At 38.9% G+C, this 25,315-nt stretch overlaps 2 protein-coding genes across 3 annotated transcripts in view; one reads left to right on the forward strand and one right to left on the reverse strand.

Annotated features, from left to right (window-relative positions):
• Positions 1-8,637, reverse strand: part of LOC134678668 (large proline-rich protein bag6-A) — a 35,719-nt gene extending 27,082 nt beyond the window's left edge. For both annotated transcript variants that reach the window (XM_063537313.1, XM_063537312.1), the window contains exons 1-10: positions 8,487-8,637; positions 8,278-8,365; positions 4,884-5,001; positions 4,613-4,743; positions 4,122-4,295; positions 3,430-3,513; positions 2,862-2,935; positions 2,211-2,361; positions 1,624-1,806; positions 705-1,254 (exon numbers count right to left, since the gene is read on the reverse strand). In XM_063537313.1, the coding sequence (XP_063393383.1) occupies positions 705-1,254; positions 1,624-1,806; positions 2,211-2,361; positions 2,862-2,935; positions 3,430-3,513; positions 4,122-4,295; positions 4,613-4,743; positions 4,884-5,001; positions 8,278-8,340 (1,528 nt within the window). In that variant the 5' untranslated portion in view covers positions 8,341-8,365; positions 8,487-8,637. The remainder of the gene's footprint in view (positions 1-704; positions 1,255-1,623; positions 1,807-2,210; positions 2,362-2,861; positions 2,936-3,429; positions 3,514-4,121; positions 4,296-4,612; positions 4,744-4,883; positions 5,002-8,277; positions 8,366-8,486) is intronic.
• A 370-nt stretch (positions 8,638-9,007) lies between these two features.
• LOC134678697 (putative peptidyl-prolyl cis-trans isomerase dodo) lies at positions 9,008-22,760 on the forward strand. Its single transcript, XM_063537352.1, has 3 exons — positions 9,008-9,243; positions 21,054-21,269; positions 21,815-22,760. The coding sequence occupies exons 1-3, from the start codon at positions 9,186-9,188 to the stop codon at positions 22,033-22,035; spliced, it is 495 nt and encodes a 164-aa protein (XP_063393422.1). The 5' UTR covers positions 9,008-9,185; the 3' UTR covers positions 22,036-22,760.
• Positions 22,761-25,315: the final 2,555 nt, after the last annotated feature.

Raw genomic sequence — 25,315 nt, forward strand, 5'->3', positions numbered from 1 at the left:
CAATACAATATCCCCGAAATTGACAACGTATGTTCATTTATACCTGTGCCCCCTTGTTGTTTATAATAATATAACATTTAATTAATAAAAGTCAAATGCTCAATCGTAAATATATTCCGAAGCAAAGACTCATTGACTGAATCTTGGTTCAAAAGCAATAAAAAATCACAGACAATTAAACTACCAAAGTAGTACCTAACCACAAACTTGTTGAGGCAAGAAGGTTGAAGTAATTGTGAAAACTAATTTCGTGAAATAAAAATATTAGAACAAAATATTCTAATAATATTCAATGAATAATACTCTACGGTTAGTATTATATTTTATTTAATAATCAATAAAACATATGCTGACTAGAGTATGCTCAGAAAGAGTAGAGTCGTGGAATGGCTCCATACATGCCACAACTCTTCTCTTTCCGAACACACCTTATGACTTAGTTTCATAGTATATTTCTTTGAAATCTATATTCGAAAAAATTATACTGTAATATAAAAAAAATCGTTTTCACAGACTAGGAGTCATTTAGATAGCTTTATTAGGTGAGGTGCTACATGGAATCTCTGATAATTCAGCTGTCTGGAGCTTAGTAATTTGGCACTTGGATTATATTTAATCGAGTAACAGAAAAAGCGATATTGAGTTGAATAGATTTTGTTGAGAAAGGAGGCAGATGACAGGTGTTAGACAACGCGTGTACTCACCAAAGAGCACCTGACGCCTAGGTTGTTGTGGCTGATTTCCTTGGCTTGCCTGGTTGGGCTGGCCGTCCTGCGGTTGTGGAGGCTGGTTGGGCTGGGCCGGCGGGGCGCCCCCGGCGGGCACTTGCCCGTGTGCGCCAGTCAGCCCGTTTAACAAGGCATTCTCTAGAGCGAACGCTATCGGCACCCTGGTCTCGATTTCCACTTGGTACGTGATGGGATCAGGTTGTATGTTTATGTTGACTGTAGGCTGAGTGGAGTTTCTGCCTGCGGCGTTGGGTTCAGTGGTAGGCTGAGCGTCAGTCGGGTTGCCGGTGAGTGTGGCGGTGGGCGCGGGGGTGGCGGCGCTGGCGCTGGTGGGTGTGGCGGTGGCCGAGCCGCTGGTGACGGTGGCGCTCGTGACGCTGGTGGCGCTGGTAGCCGTGGCGGTGGTAGCGGGCGCGGCTTGACCGGTGGCGGTGTTGCCCGCGCCTACGCCGGCGCCGGCCGTCGGAACGGTGCCGTTCTGACCCGGCTGGCGGCGGTTAGACTGAACCACGTTAATGTGCGCCTGCTGTTGGTGAAAAAAGTAGTTATATTAGCAGCAGATACTTGCATTTCAGAACGTTTATCACTGTTCTGTTATTGGACAAACACGAACACCAAATATAATACAATAATATAGAACTGGATAGGTGGACTAGCATAGTTACCAAGTGGATACCGGAAGAAGGGCTTGGCGGGTTAGGCCCAGACCAAGATGGCAGGACAACTTCAAGACCCTTATTACATTAACTTACATTAAGCATTAAATCGGGAGTCATGAAGATCAAAAGAGGCCTGTGCCCAGCAGTGGGACATCAACATGACATACATCAGCGTTAAGCTTGCACGTTGGGACCGTGCGTTTAGTGAATGAGGAGTAATATAATGCAAGAGTTACCTGCATGGGTAGCGGGTGTCGCATGACGGACGCTTCGGAGGTGAGGCGCGGGTTCCGCTGGCCGACCTGGAAGTTGATGTCGCTGACGGCGTGGTACGCGTGAGCGAAGCTGTGCATAATGTCGGACACAATGTCAACAGTTCGCTGCGCGTTCTGGCGTTCCTCCTCGGTGTAGATCGGCTGCTGTGTGGACACAAGATGACATGAAGTTACAACATGTGTTTGTTATTAATTATAACTCTGGATACGATATTTGTACACCTATTTTATAATCATTATTAGTCGAATCCACACTGATCGAGCCGCCTCAGGAGTCAATAGCCGCGTGAGACAGCTAGTCGAGTATAGATAAGCCTCTGCTGCAGCAAGCCCACGTCCACGTCGACACATTACCTCAGATAAGGTCCCCTACACAGACAGAGCTGTGTAGCGCCGCAATTTGCATGTAAAGCGACTGGCTTGTTTTGGTCATTATATTTGGTATTAAATTTTTTATTAGATAAAAATTTAGATTATAATTTGCTTTTTGCCCGATGTCACAGGACCACGAGTGCCGGGAGCTCCTGTGGACAACTGTCGTGAGGTACCTCGGCGCTGTTAGCGGCCATGAGCAGGTGCGTGTACTGGGCGCGGTGCGGCGCGAACTGCTCCTGCAGCGACTCTAGCTCCTCCATGAGCTGCCCGAGGTCGCGGGGCCGCGAGTGCCGCGCGCGGAGAGCACGGATCGCTCGGTAACTTCTGTGAACAACAACCAATAGCATTAAAGATCAGGCAACGATCAAACTTATAAAATGTACTTTGGATGTACCTAATTGAAGAGATAGGAAAAAAATCGTGCTACGAATTTGACAGCTGAAGTAAATATTAAGTGGGACTGGGCTGGACATGTCTGCCGCATGTACCCTGAAAGGTGGGCCAAAATGATTACGAAGTGGGACCCACGGAACACCATAGATGGTGCTGGCCGGAGTGCAGGCAGACCGAAAAGGAGGTGGCGGGACGACTTAGACGCATTTTATCCAGATTGGCGGGAAACTACAAAAGACAGGGTCGAGTGGAGGAAGCGAGAGAAGCCTTTGCCCAGCAGTGGGACACTTAACCAGGCTAAAGAAAAAAAAAGTAAATATAATAATATGTATTATAAATATTATAATATGGACGACCCCGTACGGACTCCGAACGGAGCCCGTTCTGCTCGTAGTGGAAGGTGGGCATTTGATATTGAAAATGTACCTTACCTGCGACGCGCGTGCTGTGCTCGCGCCGCCGAGTCTGGCGGCGCTTCGCCGGCTTCGTCCAGTGTGGAGTCACCCTGCAATTATACTACACTATAGTCTACTTGTATTCCAGAGCTTTAACCATTTGACCGCCAAAGAAAACCCGTCAACTGACTCGCGCGGCTACAGCTAGCGATGTGCCGTTCTCGAAATTTTCCCGAGAACAGAGAAATCTATCGAAAACGTTCTCGGAAATGTTGTCTGAAAGTTTTACCCTTCCGTCGCAAAAGCGGATAATTCTTTTTTACATAGGACAAATACTGTAGATAAGACTAATACTGATAGTGATAAATTAACCCTCTATATTACTAACTATACTATGTGATTGAGGCATTATGACCGCAGTGAAAAAATATTTTTAGGTGGGCAACTGAATGTCTAAACTGTTACAATGTGACAAACAAATTAGTACCCTTTTTACTAGAGTTAAATCGTTAGTAATCCTTGTTTAAGAAGATAAATATAACCCAGAGTTTTAAATTTCAAAATAGAACACAATGGAATAAATAAGATAATGTAGCCACTTTACCTCTTCCAGGGCGCCGCTGGGTGCGGTATCTGTTTCCATGTTTTCAACATTGCCCTCGCCGCTCCCCGACGCTGCCGCATTTTCCTACACGGGCATAGTAACTTGAGTTTATACCGTACCAAAATGCATATGAAACTACCATCACTATTCAAAAAATAATGGGTACAGTCAGCATCAAAAAGATAGTGACACATCTTTGTTACCATCGAAATAAAAAGTGTACCTAATGTTTAGCTACTTTGGTTGTCACTATTTATTTTATTCATGTATTCTGTTCTTTTATTTTTTAGCAACCGAATCACTACACTGAGAGAAAAATCATCACCAGGAATTAAAAAACAGTTCTGTACTGGGGGAAAAAATGAAGTTTAGTAATAATTATGGACGTTTCACTATTTCTGTAAAGTTTATTTATTTCTACAAACAGCTCAGTAATCCTAAATCTAATTTCAACAAACAGATAATAGAAATTGCAAGAACTAATAGAAATTGCAAAAGTCAATTTGTTCCTATTAGTTGACTCTCCTTGTCCCCGGATTAAGTTTTTTTTTTGTAATTCTAAGTGTGTTTTTGTTATCCTTTTCTCTCAGTGTATGTATTTCGTTCGTGTATTGAAAGGGATGGCATTATAGGTTCAGTTCAGTAGCCACTTGGTGGTACAACTTATTCCTGGCATTTGGGGAAGGACTTACTGTGCTGGTTTCCCCATTAACAGTCTGAGCTTGGGCCTGTGCCTGAGCCTGAGCCTGGAGGCTCGCCAAAGAAGTCTTGATTTCCGACACCATGAGGCGGATGAAGTCCAGGCGGCCCGACGTTGGCGAAGTGGATGCCTGCTCTTCTCTGATGATACTGGCTAGTGGGCTAGGCTGCAAATATATAGATCCTTTATTTAATGGGGAACTAATACTTTGAAATGCAGCAATTTATCGAGATTTATCATTTTAAACGGTGCTTAATCAATGCTTCTAAATTAGGTGGCGGTTATTGAATGTCCGCATCTGCAATGAGAGTATTGTCATTTCACGCTAAAAAAAACATAAAAAAAGCTTTGAAAAATGCAGCATTCCACTAATTTTACTCCTAGTTGTGTTTTTAATTGTCATACTACTAATATTTACATAATATCATAAACTGTTTTGAGTAGCCATGCAGTATTATTTAAGAGAATTAATAAGGTTCTCACCCGTCTAGTCTGATTGGCGTTGGCATTAGCGCCCTCGGCGGCGCCTGCGCCTGCGGCGGTGTAGCCGGAGTGGCGCGACTCGGGGCTCGGCGGCGCGCGCTGCACGAGGTGCACTACTTTGCCGTTTACATCTAAAAATATACATATGCACGAATCATTAATATTTACCACATAAATATTCTATTTTATTTCATAAATATTATATAATAAACAAAAGACGTATGTATTTATAGGTAGCCATCAGCCATAATTATCATTCAGAGCTACTTACCATAATCTGATAATTTTTTTTCGTCTTGCAGTACTCTCCCGCAAAATATGAGGCGCTGTAGATTTATTTCTATGCCCATTTGCTCCCTGACTTTCTCTTTAAGTTGCTGAACCGTGATCTAAAAATTTAATTGACTAAAATAGTATTACTGAATCGCGATTAGAAAGGGATTGAGATAGCTGTCAATCCATATTGATTTTGACGTAAGTGTATGGAAATCTGTTATTTCTAATCCCTTTCTGATCGCGGCATGATAATACCATGCGTTGACATTGTATTTAACAGATTTTTGCAATATTGCTTTGTGTATGTCACAGCCAGATTGTAGTAACACCATACATATTACATTGCAACAAAACTTAGTGCTACTAAAAATTAGAAAAACTGAATGTCAATTAAAGGAGTCACACGACTGCACATTAGCGCTTGCTTTAAAAAAATTTAACAAAGTTACTTGCATTGCACTCAACTCTATAGTCAAAATAATAATACTCGTGAATATTATGTTAGTCATGCTAGTTCGTCTATCTACATTATCTACTTTTGCTGCTAGTAAAATACCTAGCTACATTCGAGCACTTAAGTCCTAAAACAACTGTGTACTGTGTAATAGTCATAAAAAAAAATGCACACAAAATCATTTATCTTCTAATTATATATATAAATAGAGGGCATATTTATACTTTTCTGTGTACCTACAGCATACAGAATGAAATATTATCAATGTAAAAAAAATTAAAATGTACAGTCAGTAAAACTATAGCACCCCTGCATACATATTTGTATAGGGTGCAAAGCTAAATAGTATTGCTGAAATATTTTAATGCCAATCTGTCCACAGTATTGAAGCACACACAAAAATGTGTGGTCTGATTAAAATTTCACCTGCTAAATATCAAAAATAACATTTAGATTAAAATCGCCAAGCAGTCCAAGCACAAAGATACGAATATAAGAATTGCAATGCTATAAATCCATACTAGGTAATATAATACAGAAAATGTATAATATTCAGCACTGTACACTAACTCAGATAGAAACTGCTTTCAAGCTTGATTTGCAACTATCATCAATTACCAAATTGCCTATAGTTCGTTTTTCTTAGCATTAGAAATAAGGTATCAATCTTGATGTGCCTTTTAATTTAAAAAAACACAATTATGAATCTACTATGACCATTTATATTTTTCTGCTTTCATAAGTAATAGTTATTGATTTTTAAAAAGCGTTTTTCAATTAAAAGACATGTCAAGATCGCTTACCATCTTTCAAGTTCTTTCTAATGCTAATAAAAACCAACTATAAGAAATTTCACTTCATACTGCCAAGCCATAACACTGTAAGTGCCAAAGAGTTATATTTTTCATAATTATTATCTTCATTCTCTTCACCCTATGAGATACTAGCATCTTCATCCAACTGAAGGAGGGTAGTTCCACATTAATGATGATAAAATATTACTTTTGTTGTGCAATCAACAACAATTTCTAATTGAACTATATAGCTTTCTCTGGCATTGCAAAAAGGATATGGGAAAGAAAACAGGTAAATGGTTGGGTAGCATCTAAGAAAAAGTGACATGAGTTTGTAAACTAAAGTAGACGGCACTGCTCAGTACCATATTATGTTCTATATGAAGCACCAAATTTTGATAGCCAGATTTACCATGTAATTATAATGAAGTACAACTAAAGAGACTACAAATCAAAAATTAAAACCTATCTGGTAGCAGTAACAAAAAGCAGCAGGTAAGTAAAAGGTAGCAGTATCTATCATGCTAAAAACAAAAACATCCACCTCTAGCCGCCCAGAGAACTATAAAAAGGTCTCCTGTTCTATTCTAATTTGAACCTTATTTTAACATATCAAAATTGCATTTTTCTTGGCAAATTTTGATGTCTGGGTGGCTAGAGGATAACTAAGAGAATCTCTTAACTACCTGCAATGTAAGTAATAAGAGCAAACAATGAATTATAGGTAGTAACCATGTAGTAACAGAATTATTGATGATTCATTTTATTGCATTTTCATGTACTTTGTGACCTAACAATGAAATAAAAAATGCAGTGCAATTGGATGATTTTTCGGATTTCTCCCGCCTTACTCAAAAATTAAAATGATCCTTAAAAATTATAGCATTATATGGCTTATAATGTAAAAATTGCCAATTGAATTTTACTAAATACAATGAAAAAAATGTATCTGACCATAAAGAAAAAAAATCACAAATAGGTACTTAATTTGCTAGTGGACATTGCAATGCCTGTTTGAAACTGTGAAATGAAGTAATGCTTTTTCATCACACTTGATTGAAAAAGATGTTATTTCATGCAGTACTACAGGACAAAGGCCTATATTGTTCCCGCGGGAGTAATCAATTGTGAAATAGAAAGCGAAACAAATTCATACGAAACAAGTAGGTATAAATGAGTTTTAGTTTTAAAATACTGAAATTTATAATTTAGTATTTTGTTTATGTTTAAAATATTGAATTTGAGTGTGTAAATTCTTTTTTCACATTTTCCTATTGAGGCTTAGTGCCAGATGGGTTTGTGTCTTCACTGCCATTGATGACTAACCTGACAAAGAATTACAATATAGTGGACAAATGTTTGAAATTATTTATGACATATTACACTTAAAAGATTGAATTTTCCATAGTCCTGGTGTAAGAATATTCCTTCCAGCCTGTGGCTGTGTGGCTGTCGGTAGTATGAACCTTTGTCCCAAGTTAACTGTCCAAAGTAGCAACTAATCCCAAGAATTGGCGTAGGCGATAGTCTTTACAAAAGCAACTGCCATCTGACCTTCCAACCCAGAGGGTAAACTAGGCCTTATTGGGATTAGTCCAGTTTCCTCATGATGTTTTCCTTCACCGAAAAGCGACTGGTAAATATCAAATGATAATTCGTACATAAGTTTCGAAAAACTCCTTGGTAGGAGCCAGGGTTCGAACCCGCAACTCTTACCGCTAGGCTAGCAGCACTTCAATTATTTATTATTTTTATCAATAACTGAAATTATAATTATTTAATACATTTATTTCAAATTATGACCATTTCAATATCACTTATTGAAACTGTAACTTAGGCAGTAAGCAATATGTGGGTAGTTCATAAACAATTTGTAACGTACTTACAAATATACTTTATGGAGTAATCTACATATAAAATAGGCATTGTCACAATATTTTAAGCAGCATTAGTCTTATGTATATTTCCAAACAAAGTAAGCGTATTCACAAAACGAAATGCATTGCTGTGACATTTCAGTATCGACATTCAGTGATATACACTATTTCAATGTAAGGGTAGGTACAATACAATCCGGGCTGCAACCAAATATAGAATAGTATGTATGTATAGAAATAAATCGTTAAATCAATATTTCTCACCTCATCTTCCACTGAGAAGTTGTGATTCGTTGAATCCAAGGTTTTTATGGTAAACTCGATCATTTTTTACAACGAAACATGAACGCCCCTGCAAAGTACAGTAGAACAATGTGATGCTTAGGCGTGATACGTAATTAAAACTTATAATTTATAATGCCACCATAATCAACAAAATATACCAAACATTTACGTTTCAATTTAATACTCACGTTTGCGACAATTTTTTTCACTGAATAGTTTTGTTATTAGCTGATTAATTTCCTTGGGAATGTGCATTCGTCTGTATGCGAGCCGAGAACACCGAGCGAGAGAAAGATCATGGGAGCATAGACAACCTAGATTTTGACACTGTCAATGTTTACAAATCTGGCTAAAGTCAGCGATTATTGGGTACCTCCATCTACTTGGGCATTTATTGAGTAAAATATATTACGAAGTGGTCTTATGGTGAATGAGTATTACATTACTTGAACTTGAAATTATGCATTTTATATTTATGCACATCAAATGTATGCAACTAGACGTTGTATACGCTATTTGTATGAAAATTTAATACTATTTTATATCTACTTTACTCTTTGACGAAACTTCTAGATGGCAGAAAGGCGTATGATTTTGGTCTTAATAGTAGTTAATAGTATAGAATATGGAGTGTAGAAGTCTCTACCTTCCATAGTATAGAATTTACAAAAAAAAAACCAATGACATTGACAGATATTGGAAATTTGGATGGGAATAGACAAGAAAGTCCGTTTGCCTCATTTGCCCATGGTCTTTACCGGCTAGAAAAAGCAGATTGGCTTTGGTTCGATTCAGAATCTTCAGAGCATTTATTTGTTACTTGTGTCTTAATTTCTCACGGCAATTTGTAAATTACATAGGTCGCACCTTGACAGACTCGAAGAAAGATGTCTCAGGATGAAAGTCTACCCGAGGGATGGGAAGCTCGCAAAAGCCGGAGCACGGGTAAGAAAACTGAGAATAAGGACAATCACGCCTTCTCGTCGTTTTACTTGCAATTAACATAAAATGTGTACCTATTGTATTGAACACTTTAGTGCCGTGCTGTGAAATTGTAATTTTTTCAAGATAAGTGACTGATAGTATTTTTGAAAACGTTATTGTAACAATACATTTCATGCAATAGTAGAAGAGCCGGCCGCAAATTTTCTAACCGACTTGATACCACGATGAAATACACAATGGGAAACCATAAAAGTGATGCTAAGTCCGAATTCGATAGTCTGCCACGGCGGAACTTGCCGAAAGTACGAAAAAGAAGGCCACTTCCGGTGCGAAAAAAGGGGGCTGATTTAACCCATCTGATACCGAAATAATAATTATGGCAGCAGTTAGAAATTTACATGTAGACACATAAAAGCGAAGTCTGCCAGTATTTTTTTAGCCGGAAGTGCTTGGCAGACGCTCTCAAAGGTGGCCAACGGGACCCCTAATTTAACCCATCTGATACCACCATGAAACCAATTCCAGTCGGTAGGTATGAACCCTCATGTCAGGAATATATAAGTCTGCCAAGGCTATTCCTGCCGAAACACCATGGCAGACGAGATTATGTAAGCAAGGTCGGCATCGGTTACCCTACACTAACCCATCTGATACCACCATGAAACCAATTCCAGTCAGTAGGTACGAACCCCCATTTTAGGAATATATAAGTCTGCCAAGGTTTTTCCTGCCGAAACACCTTGGCAGACGAGATTATAAGCAAGATGACCATCGGTTACCGTACACTAACCCATCTGATACCGCCATGAAACCAATTCCAGTCGGTAGGTATGAACCCTCATTTCAGGAATATATAAGTCTGCCAAGGCTTTTCCTGCCGTAACACCATGGCAGACGAGATTATGTAAGCAAGGTCGGCATCGGTTACCCTACACTAACCCATCTGATACCACCATGAAACCAATTCTAGTCGGTAGGTATGAACCCTCATTTCAGGAATTTATAAGTCTGCCAAGGCCTTTCCTGCCGAAACACCTTGACAGACGAGATTATGTAAGCAGCATCCGCACCCGAGGGATCCGTATTTTGGAATTATACAGATTACGGACATTATTAATAGCTGTAGGCTTATTTATTACTTTATGATTATACATATTTGTATATTATTATGTTATTAATAAAATATATTTATAATTTATTAAACCTAAACTTAATACATTGGGAATTCATTACCTGCTTACGGCAGTAGTAGGGATTAGTGGGTGAGTTCTGGCTCACTGAGCCAGGCCAACAGTCCCTCCCCCTTTTTTTCCTTGTTGAGGCCCTGCAACCTTGCCTTGAACCCAAACTAATGTCATTGTAGCTCGAATCTAACCTAATCTATTTTTATTGTTTTTAAAATATTTCAATTATCTACTTTTGCAAAGTTAAATGTTGTAATCTCTTTTTCGCAAAATGGAATTTTAATGTGACTTTAATGTATGTGCAGTCTACTTAGTAATTGGGTTTAAAGATATAAAAACACACATTTTATTTCCTATCCTAAGTATCCTATCCTAAGTTTATTCAAATAATATTCTGAACATATATAGTAACATCATTACTTATTCTGTGTACAGTGGAGAAAACGAATGAAATCATGCAATTTGATTTTGCTATTTTTAAATAAAGAGTAACCAAACAGTATTTTTCAGTTGTTGGTAATGATACCATCTCTTACAATTTCTCTTCATGAACATTTTATGATACCTAACCTTCCAGTTTTCGCCCGAATCAATCAAAAAATTCACCAACACCATTTACACCAACCAAATAGAAAACGGGTCCGTGTCCGAATTCGCGATCTCGAGTCCGGGTCCGCGTCCGGGTCCAGGTTCAGGTAGAAGTCGAATTCAAAATCTTGCTTGTTTTGCCAGTGGGGTAACTTGCTTAACAATCAATTAGAAAAAGACAAGTCGTCGAGGAGTTCCGTTCTGATCACAACCAGCAATACCACTTCATCAAATGCCACTGTTCTTAATGTAAATCCTTGTTTGCCTGATGAAAATACAAGAGTCACTATACAATGCCATTCAGATTTGTAGAGTTCCCTCGATTCCTTATGGATCCCATCAATAGAACTTGAGCTTGACGAAAATATGACTTAAAAACCTAACGTGCTTAACAAACATAACGAAGAGGACAAATCCCCAAACATGAGCTATGCGTCGTTGAAGAGTTCCATTCTGATCATCATCAGCAGTTTCACTTCATCAAATGTCACAATTTTGAATGTAAAAGCTTGGTTTGTTTATAAAAACACCAGTATCACTATATGTTAGGATGGTTCAAAAAACATTTTGTTTTCCTAAGGGGCCCTTTATTTAGTTTCGTAATTTATCTCAACTACAAGGGGGTGCTTCACCACGTTGAAATTTTGTATGTTGTTTGAAACCCAAAAAAAAGAGTATTATTCAAAATTTTATTTAAATATCTGGTTTCACACTATTTGCACATGTGATGTATAAGTTTTGAAGTAGAAAAACATTTTCTTTTTAAAATAATATCTTTTAAATCACACTTTCAAATAATGTGAAAACTACTACTTACATAAAAATCAAAAAAATAATAACTTAATTTTTTTGGATTTCATACAATTTGAAAATTTCTAAGTGTTTGAGCACCCCCTTGTAGTTAAGATAAGATTACAAACTTGGTGTATTTTGTCAACATAGTAAGTGTAACAAAATAAGGAAGTGCCGCTTCTTCTAGCTAGAGTTTGAATTTTTCCCATACAAACGTGAACCACCCTACTACTATATGTATACCTACAAGATTTGAAGAGTGCCCTCGATTCCTCCTTAATCTCACCATCAGAACTGGGTTTTGACAAAGACGGAACCAATCTGTATGTATATACTTACAAGTTACAACTCAACTAAAAAAACAATTTTCAAAATCGATCCCGAAATGACGGAGATATCAAACATTAAAAAAAACCGAATTAATACCTCCTTTTTAGGGTTTCGTAGTCAAATGGCAAAAAACGGAACTCTTATAGATTCGTCATGTCTGTCTGTCTGTCTGTGTGTCTGTCCGTCCGTATGTCACAGCCACTTTTTTCCGAAACTATAAGAACTGTTTAAACTTGGTAAGTAGATGTATTCTGTGAACCGCATTAAGATTTTAACACAAAAATAGAAAAAAAATACAATAAATTTTGGGGGTCCCCCATACTTAGAACTGAAACTTAAAATTTCTTTTTCATGAAACCCATACGTGTGGGGTATCTATGGATAGGTCTTCAAAAATGATATTGAGGTTTCTAATATAATTGTTTTCTAAACTGAATCGTTTGCGCGAGAGACACTTCCAAAGTGGTAAATTGTGTGTACCCCCCCCCCCCCCCCCCTTTAATTTCTAAAATAAGAGAATGACAAAACTAAAAAATATATATGATGTACATTATCATGCAAACTTCCACCGAAAATTGGTTTGAACGAGATCTAAACTAGCCTCTAGACTGCTTGAGTCTCTTCAGCGATGCAATATTGATGACTATCGGTACATCGAAGTGTTGAAGTGTTTGTATAGTTACGCCACCATGTCGGTCCGAGTCAGGAGCAGAGTGCGAAGGCGATTCTATTGCAAAGAGGTGTAAGGCAGGGAGATGTTATCTCTCCGAAACTGTATACTGCCGTAATGGAAGACGCCTTCAAGCACCTGGAATGGCAAGGACTTGGCATCAACATCAACGGCGAATACATCACTCACCTTTGATTTGCCGACGATATCGTAGTCATGGCAAAGTCGATGGAGGAACTCAGCATGATGGTCGATGACCTCAACCGAGTTTCACAACGGGTGGGCTTGAAAATGAACATGGACAAGACGAAACTTATGACAAATGCCAATGTTGTGCCCATCCCAGTCTCTGTTGGGAACTCGGTACTCGAAGTTGTTGACTCGTACATCTACCTAGGACAAGTAGTCCAATTAGGTAGGTCCAACTTCGAGAAGGAGGTTAACCGCCGAATCCAACTCGGTAGGGCAGCGTTCGGGAAACTACGTAATGTCTTTTTGTCCGACATACCTCAGTGCCTCAAGACGAAAGTCTTTAATCAATGTGTGTTATCAGTGATGACTTACGGCTCCGAAACGTAGTTTTTCACTATCGGCCTCATCTCAAAATTCAAAGTCGCTCAACGAGCTATGGAGAGGGCTATGCTCGGAGTTTCTCTCCGTGATCGAATCAGAAATGAGGAGATCCGTAGACGAACTAAAGTTACCGACATAGCCCACCGGATTAGCAAGCTGAAGTGGCAATGGGCAGGCCACATTGCGCGCAGAGAAGATGGCCGATGGGGTCGAAAAGTGCTCGAGTGGAGACCACGGACTAGCAAGCGCAGCGTAGGGCGTCCACCCACAAGATGGACGGACGACCTTGTTAAGGCCGCCGGAAGACGCTGGATGCGGGTCGCTTCCAACCGGTACGAATGGAGGTCCAAGGGGGAGGCCTATGTTCAGCAGCGGACGTCTTATGGCTGAGATGATGATGATGAACATTGTCCGTCACCCATGACGTCAGCGTGTTACGCGTTACGCTGTCTCGACTAGAGTTTATCATTTTTTCCCCACCTTAAAAAGTGTTCAGCGCCGCTAAAGAAGTTTTCACTTCAATAATAAAGCAAACCCAAAAAGCGGCCAAGTGTGAGTCGGACTCGCCCATGAAGGGTTCCATAGCAGCAAGTAACATAACAAAATTGCGGTTTACGATTTATGACGATTAAAAAAAAACTACCTATGTACTAGATCTCGTTCAAACCAATTTTAGGTGGAAGTTTGCATGATAATGTACATCATATATATTTTTTAGTTTTGTCATTCTCTTATTTTAGAAGTTGAAGGGGGGGGGGGGGGGGGGGGGTGCACACAATTTACCACTTTGGAAGTGTCTCTCGCGCAAACTATTCAGTTTAGAAAAAAAAAATATTACAAACCTCAATATCATTTTTGTTTTGAAGACCTATCCATAGATACCCCACACGTATGGGTTTAATGAAAAAGAAATTTTAAGTTTCAGTTCTAAGTATGGGGGACCCCCAAAATTTATTGTTTTTTTTTCTATTTTTGTGTTAAAATCTTAATGCGTTTCACAGAATACATCTACTTACCAAGTTTCAACAGTTCTTATAGTTTCGGAAAAAAGTGGCTGTGACATACGGACGGACAGACGCACAGACAGACACGACGAATCTATAAGAGTTCCGTTTTTTGCCATTTGGCTACGGAACCCTAAAAAGGAGGTATTAATTCGGTTTTTTTAATTTTTAGCCTATTTGATGACTCCGGTTTCGCCAGAAAAATTACGTTGTTGCGTAATTTAATTTCCATAAGACTCGAAAATTCGACTTCAATGACAGAATACGTAACGAAAATGGTTGAAAATGGTCAGAAATTGAGTGGTACGGGTTTTGCCATTAGTGATGAATGGATTGGCTCGCTATTATTAGCAGGTTTGCCTGAGAAATATTCCCCGATGATCATGGCAATAGAGCATTCCGGCATTTCTATCACGACAGATGCCATCAAAACAAAACTTTTAGACATGGAAGAGAAAAATTCAAATTTGACAAGGAATGGGAACGAGACTGAGAGTGCGTTCGCGAGTACGTCAAGTTACCAACATAACAAAAAGAATAAAACCAAGATTGTCTGTGGTAAACAGGATGGCGGCGAAATGACAAAAGTCAGAAATGTCAAAGTGATATGTTTTCGATGCAAAGTCCCGGGGCATTATCGGAATCAGTGCCCAAATATTGAAAAAAATAGTACACGTAAACAGTCGAATGCATTCAGTGCTGTGTTTTTAAGTGCCGATTTCAAGAAAAACGATTACTACATTGATAGTGGCGCTAGTACTCATCTTACGGCTAATGAAAGTTGGGTTATGAATGCATCGTACGAGCCGGCTACTCGCGAGATAGTTGCAGCAAATAAGGCATGTATGCCAGTGTTGTGCTCCGGAAACGTACAGATTACGACTGTGACTCCCGACAGTGAATTCGACATAACTGTTGAAGATGTTTTATGTGTACCGAGTTTAACTACGAACCTGTTATCTGTAAGCCAACTGATAAAGAAAGGTAACAAAGTAGACTTCACTAAGAAAGGTTGTAAGATTTACAACAGAAGTGGACAGCTTGTTGCTACGGCTGCTTTGACAAACGGCGTTTACAAATTGAATATGCCAGAAAATACGACCAACGTTGCTATGGCAGTGTCTGCCGAGACTTGGCATCGTCGTCTCGCCCATGTTAATAGCTCATACATGGCGAAAATGAAGGATGCAGTGGAAGGTTTCAGTATTAGTGACAAGATTGACATCAGTAAATGCAAGGTATGTTGTGAAGGCAAACAATGCAGACTGCCATTTCCTAATAATTGCAATAGAAGTGACAATTTACTGAATGTTATTCACATGGATATAGCTGGTCCAATGGAAGTGACATCTCTTGGAGGATCACGATATTATTTGCTATTTGTGGATGACTATAGTCGTATGGCATTTATATATTTTTTGAAAGAGAAAAGTCAAGCTCTGGATTGTTTCAAAGAATTTAAAGCTAAAGTTGAGAATGAACTTGACAAAAAGATCAAGATTATAAGGAGTGATAATGGTCTTGAATTTTGCAGCAAGAAGTTCAGCGAGTTCCTGAAGGTAAATGGGATACTGCATCAACGGACGAACCCTTATACGCCTGAACAAAATGGGTTGTGCGAGCGCCAGAATCGTGTGGTGTGTGAGAAGGCCAGATGCTTGTTATTCGATGCTGAGCTTCCCACAGAATTCTGGGCAGAAGCATGTAGTTGTGCAGTTTACCTACGGAACAGGACAGTAGCTTCAGGATTGAACAACAAAACACCTTTTGAAATGTGGACAGGAACAAAGCCAGACCTAAGTCACCTAAGAATCTTCGGCAGTACTGTCATGGTCCACATTCCCAAAGAGAAAAGGTTGAAGTGGCAGAAAAAGTCTAAGGAAGCTATCCTAATGGGTTACCCAGAAGGGGTCAAAGGATATAGACTTTTCGATCCTGAAAAGAGAACATTTTTCACAGCGAGGGATGTAAAAGTTTTTGAAAAACAAGAGTATTGCCAAATTGAAGTTCAACAACCAACAATACAAAAAGCTGAAGTAGGGTGTCAAAGTTCAGTGGGGGATGAGAATCCAGATATCTCCAGAACTTTGACTGATTCATCTTTTGAGTCAATGAACCCTAGTGAGTATGAGGATGCAGATACCACAACTGAGAGTGTTTCAGTTCCTGAAAATGTTCCTGCTCCTGAGAGGATCGGACCAGTCCTGAGAACAGCAGAACAAAGAAAAGCGCCTGAAAGGTATGGCATTTCAAATCTATGTTCAGATGCTAGCAGGATGGATGATGCCAGTGGACTTACACTATCAGAGGCTTTGCGCGGACCAGAGAAAGAGCAATGGAGACAAGCTATGGCAGAAGAGTTGAAAAGTTTCGAAGACAACCAGGCCTGGGAGCTTGTCAGCGTTCCAAAAGACTCTAGTGTCGTAAAGTGCAAGTGGGTACTTAAGAAGAAGTATGATAGTGAGGGCAATGTGCGGTTCCGAGCCAGGTTAGTAGCCAAGGGCTATACTCAGAAGTACGGAGTGGACTATGAGGAAACCTTCGCGCCAGTGGTAAGGCATACAACTCTCAGACTTTTATTTGCTTTGTCGGTTCAATTAAATTTAGATATTTCTCATTTAGACGTGACTACTGCTTTCCTGAACGGCTATCTTGAGGAGGATATTTATATGGAGAAGCCAGAAGGTTTTCCTTCATCTGAAGGTAAAGGGCAGGTGCTTAAGTTGAAGCGAGCCATATATGGTCTCAAACAATCCTCAAGGGCGTGGTACAGGAGGGTAGATGATTGCTTAACTGAGTATGGTTATACTAGGTCTAAACTTGAACCTTGTTTATATGTGAAAAATGATAATGGTTTGACTGTAGTAGCTCTATATGTCGATGATTTCTTTGTGTTTTCTAATAATGAAGAGGAAACCAAAAGTTTGAAGCAGGTGCTGTCTTCACATTTTAAATTAAAAGATCTTGGTCAGGTCAAACAGTGTTTAGGTATGAATGTGTGTGTTGATAAAGAACATAATGTGATAGCTTTAGATCAGGAGGATTATGTTAACAAGTTGTTGCATAAGTTCAATATGACAGACTGTAACAGTGCTCAAACTCCTATGGAGGAGAGATTGAACTTAGATAAAGGTGAGAGCTGTGATACTGAATTACCTTATCAACAACTCATTGGTAGTCTCATGTACCTAGCGGTTTTGACGCGGCCTGACATTGCTTTTAGCGTAGGGTATCTGAGCCAGTTTAATAACTGTCATGGTAGAGAACACTGGGCTCATGCCAAACGTGTTTTGCGTTATCTCAAGAAAACAAAACACTATTGCCTCAGGTATAGTAGTGAGTCTGATTCAAAGCTTACCGGGTTTGTTGACGCTGACTGGGGCAGTAATGTTCTTGATAGGAGGTCCTATTCAGGATTTTGTTTCACTTTGTCTGGCAGTGTAGTTTCATGGTGCAGTAAAAAGCAGAATAGCGTGTCATTGAGCAGTTGTGAATCGGAATATATTAGCATTTCTGAATGTATTAAAGAAGCTATGTACTTAAGGTCATTGTACCATGAAATTACAAATAAGATGTCATTAATTACAATTTATAATGACAACCAAAGTGCCCTGAAGTTATTGGCCAACCCTGTGTTTCACAATAGGTCGAAGCACGTTGACATTCGTTACCACTTTAGTAGGGATATAATTGCTAAAGGTGTGGTAGAAGCAAAATACTTAGCAACAGCTGAGATGCCAGCTGACTTATTAACGAAGAGTCTAGGGTTTGTCAAGCACTTTAGATTTCTTGAGAAGTTAGGACTTGTGCCTAAGTAGTAGGTATGTGTAGTTTTTTTTTAAAGCTGTTTTTTTAATGCTGATGATGCTGATGGCTATGCTTAGATATAGTGGGGGTGTAGTTTTACGATATCCAGCAGCGCCATCTACAGTGTTGATTTAAATATGGAACTGTGGTGTTCCAAATATGTTTTTGATATGAATCGCTGTCATGTCGTTCTGTCACACAATAAATAGTCTTCGGTTAACATGCACGTATTTTATTAATAATAACATTTCGTAAATTATAAGCAACTGTTTCGTATCAGTATTAGTGAGATTAACGTTAATTTTTTAGTCATGTTGAAAAAAAAAGTTATTGATTTATTTACGACATGCATGGTCACCCTAAAATTACAATACTAAACTACCGATACTCTGTGTCAAATTTAATGTCATCACGGTCTGGTTACTTTTGAAAACTCGTATCTCACTCAAGTTTGACAGTTATTTTCTTCGTAATCATAACGCTGTCATTACGGTTAAAGAGTTTTTATGTTCAGTGATTAGGTTTTGTAGGGTGACCATGATTGTAGAGAATTAAACTAGCCCTCACTAAAAAGTTTAAAAATAGGAAAAACTGTGGTTGTTTTGCCTAAATACGACGGTGATCGATCAATTATCAGTTACTGAGTGTGCAGGATTAGTCCTGCTCACGTCTCATGAATCACCCTGTATATGTTCAGAATATTATTTGAATAAACTTAGGATAGGATACTTAGGATAGGAAATAAAATGTGTGTTTTTATATCTTTAAACCCAATTACTAAGTAGACTGCACATACATTAAAGTCACATTAAAATTCCATTTTGCGAAAAAGAGATTACAACATTTAACTTTGCAAAAGTAGATAATTGAAATATTTTAAAAGCAATAAAAATAGATTAGGTTAGATTCGAGCTACAATGACATTAGTTTGGGTTCAAGGCAAGGTTGCAGGGCCTCAACAAGGGAAAAAAGGGGGAGGGACTGTTGGCCTAGCTCAGTGAGCCAGAACTCACCCACTTATCCCTACTACTGCCGTAAGCAGGTAATGAATTCCCAATGTATTAAGTTTAGGTTTAATAAATTATAAATATATTTTATTAATAACATAATAATATACAAATATGTATAATCATAAAGTAATAAATAAGCCTACAGCTATTAATAATGTCCGTAATCTGTATAATTCCAAAATACGGATCCCTCGGGTGCGGATGCTGCTTACATAATCTCGTCTGTCAAGGTGTTTCGGCAGGAAAGGCCTTGGCAGACTTATAAATTCCTGAAATGAGGGTTCATACCTACCGACTAGAATTGGTTTCATGGTGGTATCAGATGGGTTAGTGTACGGTAACCGATGGTGATCTTGCTTATAATCTCGTCTGCCAAGGTGTTTCGGCAGGAAAAACCTTGGCAGACTTATATATTTCTAAAATGGGGGTTCATACCTACCGACTGGAATTGGTTTCATGGTGGTATCAGATGGGTTAGTGTAGGGTAACCGATGCCGACCTTGCTTACATAATCTCGTCTGCCATGGTGTTACGGCAGGAAAAGCCTTGGCAGACTTATATATTCCTGAAATGAGGGTTCATACCTACCGACTGGAATTGGTTTCATGGCGGTATCAGATGGGTTAGTGTACGGTAACCGATGGTCATCTTGCTTATAATCTCGTCTGCCAAGGTGTTTCGGCAGGAAAAACCTTGGCAGACTTATATATTCCTAAAATGGGGGTTCGTACCTACTGACTGGAATTGGTTTCATGGTGGTATCAGATGGGTTAGTGTAGGGTAACCGATGCCGACCTTGCTTACATAATCTCGTCTGCCATGGTGTTTCGGCAGGAATAGCCTTGGCAGACTTATATATTCCTGACATGAGGGTTCATACCTACCGACTGGAATTGGTTTCATGGTGGTATCAGATGGGTTAAATTAGGGGTCCCGTTGGCCACCTTTGAGAGCGTCTGCCAAGCACTTCCGGCTAAAAAAATACTGGCAGACTTCGCTTTTATGTGTCTACATGTAAATTTCTAACTGCTGCCATAATTATTATTTCGGTATCAGATGGGTTAAATCAGCCCCCTTTTTTCGCACCGGAAGTGGCCTTCTTTTTCGTACTTTCGGCAAGTTCCGCCGTGGCAGACTATCGAATTCGGACTTAGCATCACTTTTATGGTTTCCCATTGTGTATTTCATCGTGGTATCAAGTCGGTTAGAAAATTTGCGGCCGGCTCTTCTACTACAAGCATCTTTAGGTTGAACTCTCTTCCATCAACAACATTTTAGTCTTTCGTGTGTCATTGAAGACATTGTTTTTCATTATTACTTCTTAACTCATTTCTACTTTATTCCTTTACGTCGTAAGAATATTAGTGAAAAGTGTGAAAACCTGCTGCCTCTCATTTTCTGTATAGTGGACTGTACTGTCTGACCCCATGCACACGCTAAAATTACACCCATAAACACTTTTGAACCTTGTGACTAACTGCATACTACATTAATCATAGTCATTTATTTATTGCAACCATAGTGTAGTTGCAGATCTTAATAACTAGGTACATTCAGAGTCATATGGGCCCTGGCAGGGCATTGCAATGTCATACATATTTTAATTTAATTTACAATAATCCTAATCATTTTATATTCTTACTACTATACCTAATCATTTGCGGAAGTGCCACACTCTTAATATAGATGCTGTTTAAAACATCATCCTATTGATGTGACAGGCCAGTGACGATGATGATGGTGATACTAGGAGAAGAGTATGCAAATCATTTAATTTACAGGAGAATTATAAATTTTATTCATGTCAACACTTGTGCCAGTCATATTAATTTTAATATAATGTATGTTATAGGTATGACATATTACCTGAACTCCCACACTAAAAAGTCGCAGTGGGAGAAGCCCGAGGGCCCCGCTCCCATGGAAGAGGAAGAGGATGATGGCAGCTCTCCAAAGAAGGTGCAGTGCAGCCACTTGCTGGTGAAGCATGAAGGTAGCAGGCGCCCATCATCATGGCGAGAGGATAACATCACTCGCTCCAAGGAGGAGGCACTAGCCATTCTCTCAGGTAAGGCTGTTCCTATATGACCAAGCCATGCTTAGAGTCTGACCAAGAAAAGTCTGCAGCGGATTTGATAGCCCACGCAGTGCAAGGGTTATATAAACATCAAACTTCTATGAAATTATGACATAAAATAACACTTGCACTGCATGGGCTATCAAATCCGCTGCACTTTTCTTGGTCAGACTCTATATCAGTTTAAGAATTTTCTTAGTAGATGTTTTTGTTTTAATTTATTTAATCCAAACAAAAAATACAGTGTAATTATTGCACTTATCTGCCAAACTGCAGATGTAATGTATTATTAAGAGACTCCACTAGCCTAATTAAATAAGTAATTGTGATTTAGCTCTGAGAGCTGTATTTATTGCATTTAATTTCAAAAAATATTACATTACTTACCCTTTTATTGCTCATTGAATGAATAAATACACTTACAAACGTGGGTTCAAGGTTTAATTTGCTTATCAAAGTATTGTGTATTTGCACTGACCTAAAGGTATGTTAATGGTTATTATGCTCACAATTAATTCTTTACTAATGTTTTTCAGAGTATCGTCAGAAGATTGTCAACAAAGAAGCAACATTTGAAGAGTTGGCCAAACAGTACTCTGATTGCTCATCAGCCAAGCGTGACGGTGATCTGGGCATGTTCAAGAGGGGGCAAATGCAGAAGCCTTTTGAGGACTGTGCCTTCTCCCTGAAGATAGGGCAGCTCAGTCAGCCTGTTGAGACGGATTCAGGAGTCCACATTATTCTCAGAACTGCCTAAATCTATCAGCAACTTATTGATTGAATAAGGTACACATCTTATTTTATTGTAAAATTGAACTGTTTTCAATAATTTTTGGAGCTTCATGTAATATTTGTGTCATTAACTAGCAAGATCAATGATTACTGAAATAACTATTAATTAACTATGATATTATACCTAGGGCCGATTTTATTTTATTTTTGTTTCTTTGTTATATTGTTTAAAAAAAAAGACTCCAAGTTATGAAGTTATGATTTACAATAAATTAGATATACTTAGGTCTTATGTTCGTATTGAATAACTTATTATACTATATATTTTTATAATACATAACGGTTTCACAATTTGCAAGATTGTTATTGAGGTTTAATATTGGGAGTGTATTAATTTTAAGAAGTAAGTGAATTTGCTAATACTTCATAACTAAGCGTTTATAAAATGGACTGGCAGTTTCCAGAATTATTATGAATCCCGTTGTTTTAACAGTATAATATGGTGTTAGGACATTTAGCATAAATGGTAAGCACTTGATTTTTCACGAAAAACGTTCCAGTAGTATAAAGAAGCTATTATATAAAAAGAATGATTCTCTTGGGTTTGATGAGGTCCACACAAACTGGAATATACTTAGATACAGCATACATATTTTCAGTAATTTGTAGGTAGGTACTTAACTTAGTACTATTAAGATTTTTTTTCTAATTTATCTGTATCCTGCCTTGGAATAAAATACTTGTTTTTAATGCGGAATTATTATTTATTTATCTAAAGATATATTTCTATGTTTCTATTTTAACATTTGTTAAACACTGCCTCTTTCTTACAAACAAAAATTTCAAAACTAAGGACAAAATAATAGGCCCAGTGCATGAACTATAATGGCTCCTCTACACGATGGGCCACTCCAAGGGACGCAGCCATGCGGTAGAATTAGATAGCAATATCACTTGCTCCCTCTAACGCATAAATGCGTACCTTGGAGTGGCCAAAGCTGGCCCATCGTGTAGAGGAGCCATATGGGGCAGCATAGGAGCCGTCAGATTTTTGGCGCGAGGCGACAGGTGTGGCTCGCTCCGCGATTTCGTCGCTTTGCTACAGGTAGCTAAAAGTACATCGTTCGTTCCACACCAATTTTTGGTGGCTAGGCATAAGCCGCGCGTGGCGCTGTCGCCACCTTGCGGCCTTACCTGTCCTGATCGTAACAGACGCGTTTTGTTAGAGAGTGAGTCTTCGGTACCTAGTACTATTATTTATTCTGTGCCGACGAGAACGGTAGATGGTAGCACTTGCTTTGGCAATGTACATGTGCACATATGTTTCCGATTCAGGGCACAAGATGGCAGACTAACCTTTCCGGCTTTCATAATAAAATACCAGAGTCTGCTCTTTTCTAATAACTTGCAGAAGTGTAAACATAATCTTTGGCGTCGACTGTACCTAAATTATGAACGTGACACTACTTAACACTAGATGTCGCTTTTAAGAACCCACCACTATCACTAGTGCCATCTAGTACCGACTCAAAATACTAATAGTATCAACTATTCGTCGCGAGATATCGCTGCCTGTTCATATATAGTGCAGTGATTCTCAAAGTTGACTGGGCTCTGACCCACCTAACAAAAACTACCATTTCGGGACCCACCTAATCATTGCCGAAAATTCGGCCTAACATAGATATTTGGTACCTATAACTGAAGGGTAGTAGGACTTTTTACAGCTTCATCAAACAGGCAAGGATTGTTGCCAGCAACATAGCTAGAATTTCGTTAACTGCATTTTGTTGTTAAAACATGATATCTGCTATACCCGGCATGCCAGCCATCTCGCTCACGCTTACGCTCAGTGATAGTGAGAGAAGAACGCCAGCCATCCCCACGAAGGGGCATCCACTTTGACGCCTTCCTTAATAAGGATTGCTATTTCAAAAAATTCTGTAATATTTTGTTTGTTTTAAATTTCATGATCCTACTTCGGCGAATGAAGCTAAATGTGTCAACCTTGGCTCCATAAATGGCTTCACCATTAAATTTTAGCAAAAGTTATTTAAAATTCCATAATTTTACGAATATGTAGGTCCTTGGAGGTACATACCGAGTACATACTTGTATCTACTTCCTAATAAACTTGGTCTAACTATGTGTATTACATTTCGTATTCATTTGAGGAATTTTTTGGCTTAGTTCTTCAAGCAAGTACCTACATGACAAAGGGCGCATTTTATTTCATTTTACATAGTAGGTAATTGTATCTTGTAAAATAAAAAGGTAGGGACCAGTGGCGGCGCGTCTAGATTGTTCGTAGGCAAGCCGTAGCTAAGTTGCCCCTTTTCTTCATAAGTTTAAAGAAAATGGGCCAAGAGTCTGAATATCAGACAAGCCGATGGGAATCGTTCTATGGGCGCTCCGCCACTGGTAGGTACCTACCTAAACGTACGACTGTATTTGAATTGAGGCTAAAGGTGACAATCCATTCCCAACGACAGCTGCAATACTGTTCATTTTACTATGGAAATTGACAAAGACAGCGACGCGTTCAGTACCGGTAGTGCAGCTGCGGTTAGAAATGGAATGTTACCATAATGCTACGTTCTCAACTACATGTAGTTTATATATATTACTTTAAAACGATGCGATTGATTTGACGTCAATGTTGGGGGAGCTAGAACGGCTTCTAAACTGGATGATTGAGGGGGGTCACCGGTGACCTCCAGGCTTCGGTCATTACTGCCGCATCCTCTTCTATCGACCCCTGTTGTTTTCGAGTGATACTTTCAACTATCGCATGTCAGTTTCAATTCCACTACAAATCACACTATTGCGGTTGAAGTGCTCAGTACTTACTTAGGTAACTCGCAATATACCTATAGGTATATGTATATAGCATCATATTACTGCATTAGTCATTGTGTTTACGCTGCTGCGCTGCAGATACTTACCTACAAGCGGGTATGAATATGAACAATGATCGTAAAACCCCTCTTATAAATAGCTGGTGCAAAAACCGGCTAACCGGCGGTTTTGTCGCATAAATAGTGTTTAGTTTTTAAGTTTATAATATATATATGTATGTTAGTCTGTAAGGTATTTGTAATATGGGCCTTGTTGCCTGATTTAAATTTTAAATAAATAAATAAATAAATAAAAACGTGTATCCAATTTACTTTTACTTAGATACTGTCTTAGAAACCCATTATCCACCAATCACCATTGCCCACTAGAGGCCCAGAGGTCAAAATATAAAAATGCAGGTACTTATATCTTCCTAAGGCCCAGCCATACAAATGAAAAATGCAAAA

The sequence above is a fragment of the Cydia fagiglandana genome, chromosome Z, assembly GCF_963556715.1.
Source record: "Cydia fagiglandana chromosome Z, ilCydFagi1.1, whole genome shotgun sequence".
NCBI classification, from domain to species: Eukaryota; Metazoa; Arthropoda; class Insecta; order Lepidoptera; family Tortricidae; genus Cydia; species Cydia fagiglandana.

Bases quoted from the DNA above. Each gene is read 5' to 3' on its own strand.
- LOC134678697 (XM_063537352.1), top strand. From the start codon at position 9,186: ATGTCTCAGGATGAAAGTCTACCCGAGGGATGGGAAGCTCGCAAAAGC. The intron at 9,244-21,053 runs GTAAGAAAACTG...TGTATGTTATAG, and splicing joins TCGCAAAAGCCGGAGCACGG to GTATGACATATTACCTGAAC. The intron at 21,270-21,814 runs GTAAGGCTGTTC...AATGTTTTTCAG, and splicing joins GGCACTAGCCATTCTCTCAG to AGTATCGTCAGAAGATTGTC.